This window comes from Montipora foliosa, chromosome 2 (genome assembly GCF_036669935.1).
Source record: "Montipora foliosa isolate CH-2021 chromosome 2, ASM3666993v2, whole genome shotgun sequence".
Lineage (NCBI taxonomy): Eukaryota > Metazoa > Cnidaria > Anthozoa > Scleractinia > Acroporidae > Montipora > Montipora foliosa.
This window is the reverse complement of record NC_090870.1, coordinates 54823456-54830955: the sequence shown is the minus strand read 5'-3', so window position 1 is coordinate 54830955 and position 7500 is coordinate 54823456. Positions and strand designations below refer to the sequence as shown.

The 7500-nt window shown below is 40.3% G+C and overlaps 1 protein-coding gene across 3 annotated transcripts in view; it reads right to left on the bottom strand.

The window, feature by feature from the left end:
* Window positions 1–7500, bottom strand: part of LOC137993588 (MFS-type transporter SLC18B1-like) — a 38229-nt gene that overhangs the window by 23027 nt on the left and 7702 nt on the right. For all 3 annotated transcript variants that reach the window (XR_011121885.1, XM_068839530.1, XM_068839531.1), the window contains exons 7-10: window positions 5217–5282; window positions 4673–4743; window positions 3989–4087; window positions 2645–2742 (exon numbers count right to left, since the gene is read on the bottom strand). Coding sequence is in view for 2 of the 3 variants with exons in the window: in XM_068839530.1 (XP_068695631.1) it covers window positions 2645–2742; window positions 3989–4087; window positions 4673–4743; window positions 5217–5282 (334 nt within the window). In the remaining variant the exon portion in view is untranslated. The remainder of the gene's footprint in view (window positions 1–2644; window positions 2743–3988; window positions 4088–4672; window positions 4744–5216; window positions 5283–7500) is intronic.

Here is a 7500-nt window from a genome sequence, read left to right as displayed (position 1 = left end):
TATATAACTGACATAATCTATGTGCGATTTTGATAGATCGCAAACCCAAAACCTACAGTACGTGTGTAGAAGATAAACTCGTTTGTGTACGAAACGGATTTTACTGGTAGAGCGAACAATGCGAAAGTATTATGCAGTGTCGCGCCCATGAGATTGGTTGCATAGAGCGATTTTCAATTGAGTGTCGTAAAACCAAAACCAAAGTAATTACTTTGTCCAATCAAGAAGGACGGAGACAATCCAGTTGCCGACACAAAGCGCGGGAAAATGTGCACGCGCGAGCCACGATTGGTTTTGGTTTCGCTTCTGATTGGTTAAAAAAGTGGCGCGAGAACTTTGAACCAATCACTGAGTGAACTAATCGTAAACCAAAGCAATTCGCTACTGAATTACTTTCGACACTCAATTAAAAACCACTCTAGCAGTTAAACTAATCAAACTAGCTAAGATGTGGTTTCCTTGATACGCTTTATCGGGCCAATTCACATGGAAACTTGATTGCGAATAAAGACGAGTTCAAGTAAGGTTTCTCATAAACTGCAATATACTTTAATTCAAGTCTACTGTGCAGTGCTAACGTTAATTTCTGACTGCATTCCTAGTTATTGTCGGAACGCGTTGATCCAATTCATTAGTATGCTACGTCCACTGCGGTTTTGCAGCTCTTTATCGTCCTTTGTTGTAATGTCCATAAACAAGATAACTGATGAGATATGACGTCAGAGAATTCCTAGGCTAATTGCATCGCATTTTCTTGATTATAACCACTGCGTCTCAATAGCATATTAAGTTCAGTTTTAGTGTTGCCTTACAGAGTCAACTACTCCACGCGGCACAAGGACCACATTTTCCATCTTTACTCAGTTCTCACCTACATCAGGTTTTAGGCGGAGTGGCATAGCAAGTACGTGTGCACTTACCAAAGTGAAACAGTACAAAGGTGTAGCTTTCCAACTAATGTTAGCTTTCAGTTAGTTTTGCTTTCAAATGGGAATGTCGCATCTCGTTATCTTTCCTCCTTTCCTTACGAGGGATGCTCGGCCATATTATCATTAACTGGGTGTTAACGAAGTTATTAACCACGGCACGTTTTGTTTCAGCGTTGAGTTGGTTTAGTAACCGATGCATTTTATGGCCTTTTCGGCTTTCCACACGATTGTCAAAAAGAGATTTTTACTGCGATTTCACGTATATGCTATGCTTAGAGTTTAATGTCATATGTGTCAAGTTTCGGTAAAGTCTGCTAAAGAAACTTTGTCTATTTTCATTGACATGTACCTCTATTTCATTTCAATTGACATTTATTATAATACCTTTGACGTTACGAGTCCAATTTTTAATCGTCGTCACTCGTGAACTCTGTTAGTCGAATACTTTCACTACTCTGCACACGTTATTGTCAGAAATTCTTGTCGCAGTCGCGCTCTACAAAATAGTTATTTTGAGTTTCCTCTGCTATGACTTTCTAAAGTTTTCGAGCGCTTGGTGCTCAACCAGCTCATTGTTTACATCAATGAGGAAGCGTTACTCGGTCCTACAGTATCAGGATTCCGGAATGGTCATTCAACAACTTCTATCTTACTGGGGATCCGAGACGCAAATTTCCCTTTCGTAAATGGTCGTTGCCATTTGAAACGCGTACGGTCATTGCCATTTCTCAGAACGGTCGTTGCCATTTGAAACGGTCGATGCCATTTATAACGGTCGACTACATACTTCACTTCAAAGAAAATGAAAAGAAACAAACTAAGAAAAAATATTAACAAAAATTAAGACAAAAAAGGAAAAAAAAAACATTTATAAAAGAAAAACTGGAGGAAAAAAAGAGTCCGAAAATTTCCCTTTCGTAAACGGTCGTTGCCATTTGAAACGGTCGATGCCATTTATAACGGTCGACTACACACTTCACTTCAAAGAAAATTAAAAGAAAGAAACTAAGAAAAAACGTTAACAAAAATTAATACAAAAAAGGAAAAAAAAACACTTATAAAAGAAAAACTGGAGGAAAAAAAGAGTCCACAAATTTCAAGACTCAAACTCGGGTTCTTAGCCCTCACCCTAAACAGAACCCTAACCCGAACCCTAACTCGTATGACCAGCGAGACACAACTCCCAGTAACCGCAACCTTTTGAGTTCTTAGACCTAATGAGTGTAATTCAGAGCCAAAAAATGGCATCGACCATTTCAAATGGCAACGACCGTTCTGAGAAATGGCAACGACCGTTTACGAAAGGGAAATAAGCATCCGCGACGCTCTAATACGGGTATCAAGCAGAGGAGAGGTAACACTGATGGTCTGCGCAGATTATAGCAAGGCTTTTGATACCGCCGTCCAATTTAGGTCGGTCGTCTCTAAGACGCACAGCCTCTGGTTCTCACAATACTTTTTATTGTGAATAATTGACTATCTAACTAACAGCTCGTGCAAATTGATGACAGGAAGTCAGATATGGCAACAGTGGAATTTGCCGTTCCTCAGGGCCCAATTCTGGGTCCGGTTATTTTCATAAGACAATTGAAAAAAATTCAAATAATGAACCTGTGAAAATCCATTTATACCGGTATTTGCGTCATGCATACTTGCCCCTGAGTGTTTTATGTACACAAAGATCGTGCTGGGAATAAAACGAAATAAACACTAACCTTTGTGGAAGAAATGTAAGAAATGGTGCAGGAGCAAGAATAAGAATGCCAACAAGAACACAAAATGCACCAAACAACATAACCAGCCGAGTTTTACCCTGAAATACGAGGAAATCAACTTTAAGTTTTAAAATGTTTGTGCCACTTTATCGATAAGCCATTTCGGAACCACTATATAAAAAAACCCTATCAAGTTAATTCAATGAGGCGTTCAAATGCGGACACATGACTGCACGCCGTGAGTACCAGAACTCAAAATTTCCTTATACCACTAAAACGAAAATTCAAATGCTAATTTTCGGAACTCGTTAATTAGACGCTTGGCCCTTACTTGTAAAGTTAAATGCATGGTGTTTTTTGGAAAGGATGGATCATTCTAGTAAACCACATAGTCTTAAACCGGGATTAAAATAAACCAGGGAGTTTGGAAAGCTCTTTGATGAACTTTTTAAACTTTATTCTAGTACTCTCTCGAAGCGAATGGTAGTGTTAAGTTTCCGACCCCGCAAAGGAAAACAACGCTTGTAATTGGCCGATGTAAAAAATGCAGTTCAGGGGGGTAAAAATGCAACCCTGCTAGCAGAGCCTTTCTTTTGCTTGCTCGATTTTGGCGTTCTAGAGAAAGACTCTGCATGAATCGAGTAAGGTCTTGACTGAGTATGCGCTGCATGTTGCCAGGTTACAGTCTCGAACCCAAGACTAATGCGCCAGTTCTCGCCGCCTTCTTCGTTTTTCACGGTGCAGCGAGCTCAAGGGACTAGTCCAGAAGTTCGGGCTGCGGCGGCTTCAAAGAGTTGACGCGATTCAGCCAGAGCCTCCTTTTCTACTCCTCAGTAGAGATTAAGACAAAAGGAGGCTCTGCTCGCAGGGTGGTAAAATGCACATTACGTGTGAAAATGCAAACCTCGGAAGGCTAATTTTAGAGCGAATCCGAAGGGCTAACGCTCGAAACGTCAGCTTTTAGAATGTCTGTACGGTGGCCCATTTACATTATCAACTCCGTTGATAAAACCAAATTTTTGTATACTACTTCCCCACCGACGCAGCACCACAGTTTCTTTAAAAAATACCCCCTTCAGGCTAATTTTAGGCCCAGTTAGGCCCTCAAACGATGTTTAGGCCTAAGGATTTCGTCGGTTAGTAAAGTAAAGTTAGTAAAGGATTTAGTGTTTTTTATGATATCCGTACTTTGATCAAACTTCCAAACAAATGTTGTAGTTTTACATTCCCAGATTTGGATAGTTCCAGTTACATACACTCGTCATTTTGGCTTACCGAGTACTGACTTGTTCAAAAAAGCTTGTAGAAAAACGACTCAAATGTACGGAAGTATCCATCACTTACCGTCTTATCGCATATCCACCCAACCGCTGGCGCAGAAATTGCATAACAGAAGGCACAGAGAAGGAATATTAAGCCAACTTTGCTGGGACCCAAGCCAAACTGTAACATAAGACAAATAAAAAATAAATAAAAACGAACGAACGAACATCAAGAAAAAAACAACTTCAATATGTAGTTTTCAAACAAAACTATGTTCAATTGATAGCAGAATTTTGTGGTTTATCCTATGTGTCTTTCACACATCTGGAGGAAATTTCTAAAGAGGTCACAGTACTCTGCCGACAAGTTTTTAGATAATTTCATTAAACTGCCGATTGTTGAAAAACCTGCTGAGAATCTTTTGCTGAACGGAACACTACGATTTTTCTTTCAAGAGGACTGGGAATCACGGTCAGTCACACACCCAAAATTACATAGAGAGCTCTGCTCCCGTTAATGGCAGCTTTACATAGTTTGATTCGTAGCTTTTGCAGTTGCAGCCCCCTTTTCCATGGGAACACAGTCATACACTGGGTGGAACGGCAAAGTCATCGACCGGCAAAGTATCTTTAAATGCTTAATGCGTAAATTGAAAATGGGCATGGGCTGCATAAAAGCGATAGAGGAATGAAACTTGTGAGGCCCTGAACACATCATTTTAGGGGGGGGGGGGGGGGGGGGGAATTGGGCGACGAAATTTCTTACTTTCTTCATGTAAGGTGCAAATGTTGGATCCAGAAACCCCAGCACAATTCCCGATACAAGAACACTAAATCCTAAAGACGAAAGAGAAGGACAAATAAGTGATATTCCTCGCATTAAAGAAATTCTTGGCAGTGACACGTATAAAGCCACAAGAGCGTGATAAATAAAAATTATGAACGGGCAAGTGTAAACCCGGCAGCAGTTGCGTGTGGTTTAGCTTTTCAATTTAGTTTTAAGTTACAGAATCGTTCCTTCTTTATTCTCCTTTGATTTAAAAAAATGATAAACTCTGATTTATTTTTTCCTCGTAGTCGTGGCTAGCTCTAATAATAATCACTTTGTTTTTAGTCTCAAGCTCATATCAACCTCATGTATCAGAAATGCTCTTGATTAAATTAAATTAAATACTGGGTCATGGTAATGGTGAAAAATGCAATTGCCTTTAAAGTCTTCCCCCCCCCCCCCCCCCCCCCCCACCTCAAAATATGAGAGCATCTATGTTATTTACAGTCCGCAAAATGGAACTTATGTAACATGTAATTACCGATGACAGCGATTCCTGGAATCTTCCCCATTTGGAGCAATGAGCCCTTCTTCTCTCTAGTCACATCTGAAAAAGCATATTCTTTAACGTCATATACTGCAATTGAAGTTTGTTTAAGTAGCACTTGAAAATTAAAGCAACCGGAAAACACTAGAGAATGTTTTAATAAATGCAAGTTCAAAATCCCTGGTTTTCAAATTCTAAGACTAGTATACAGATTCAGGCCAGTTTTCACCATTGTATTGATATCAGTTACCCTCTGTTGAAAAGGCTTAAATTATAAGAGATAAGAAGGCGATCTCTTGGGAAACATGCCCCTAGATAGACACCTCCTCACCCAATGGGAAGCTCGCCACTAAAAATCTTAGAAACTTGTGGCTCAGTTGGTCGAGCATCATGTTCAGTTGAATGAGGGAGATCATGGCCTTTGTAAGTTCATCTACAAATGAAACATTAAAGAGAACCTACACAGTGTTTGTGAAGAGTACGAGGGAGACACACTGTGTTGAAGTCTGTCCTCCTTACACATGCACGCTTGGGTTGCGTGGGTGAGATCAACTATGGACTGAAAGCAGCTGCCACAGGCGTCTTTACAGACTGACGTCGTCGAATCTCAGCCCAGAAAAAGGCACTTTAAGTGATATGTGTAGTACAGTGGAACCTGTATATAACGGCCCTGTATTAAGCGGCCAGTTTTCAAAGTCCTGTATTTGTTACCTGTATTAGGCAGCCCCTCTATTAAACAGAGTTAACTGAATAGAGTGTAATGTGAAGTGCTCGATTTCTATCCCATATGAACCATGTGAGCGTTAGCCCTACTGATGGAAATGGGCCCACACAAGGACAGAAAACTCTGACCAGGGTCAGAGACTCATTTCCCACCCTGGTCAGAGTTTTCTGTCCTTGTGTGGGCCCATTTCCATCAGTAGGGCTAACGCTCACATGGTTCATATGGGATAGAAATCGAGCGCTTCACATTACACTCTATTCAGTTAACTCTGTTTAAAATATAAGTGCTACACGGCCAACGTTTGTATAAACGTAACCTTTCCCTCTATTAAAGCCTGGTTTCCATATGATCGTACGGATCGTTCAAAATGGCGGAAAACGCTGAATATTTATCGGAACGAATCTGCCGACCCTAAACCGTGAATGTATTGAAGCTTTCATCCCAGGGGGGAAGGGGGGTGGGGAAGGTACTTCTTATTAATGGGCTAACGGGGATGTGCCGCTGGATGGGGTCGCATTTTCACGACTGGATTGACTATAATGGGGTTACATTTTCAACACAGTTCCGACATGGTTACTAGAATGGGGTCGCAAATTGTCGGGATTTTTGGGGTAAGAAAATCTTGGCTAGATTCGCGATGAAAAAAAGTTATTACAGAAGGAACCATAGCCCTGTTGATTTAACATTTACTAGTGGTATTACATTTCGTTTGAAATTACAATTAAAAGGCTTTATGTAAGGTTAATGAATAAATCAGAAAGTGACTAAATTGGGGTCGCTAAAAGTACATTTACCCAAAAGTGACTAAGATGGGGTCTACAATTGGCCATAAAATAGACCATAGTTAATCAAGGGACTGGTTATGAAACCCTGGGAATTTCAAAAGCAGGAACAATACAGTCACAATTAGATGTTGAACCGACCGTGACCCTGCACAATCTTTTGCTTTTGGTTCGCAAGTTAACTTCGAATAAATTAGTCGAAGCTTTTGATTGGTTATCCTGCCGAAAAAAGCGTGTTTTTGTCGGGTTTTGTGCAGGGTCAAGGCCAAAAAAGCGAACAAAAACATGAAACAAAGAAACTTGTCGAGTTTCATAACCAGCCTATGTCTATTAACTATGAATACACTATAGAGGGGTTGGAGTCCTGAGAGGCTAGCGGCACATACCCAGCGAAAAGCGACCCAAGTAACCCCCTCCCTCCAGGCTTTCAATAACGTTATTAAACTTCTCTGTTGCTAGGGTTACATAAAAGTTTACATTGATAAACAGAAACAAAAATTTTATTTTGATGAACTGGTTTTAGTTCTTTTAGACGCCGTCGATCAATCTCCAGGTTTTTTCCCAAATCTCACGTTTTCTTGACCTTGATCTCCAGGTTTTTGGTCTTAGAGGTCTGACTGTATACCGAAGAAGAGTAGAGGAAAATTTTTGCGCAGTACTTTTACACAATGTTACACATACATGTATTATACCGTTAAGTTACAAGTTGGCAAGTTTGTTTAAAGTATTGATCGCTTGAAAGAGTGTTGATTGTCCTACTGTTTCCTTACAT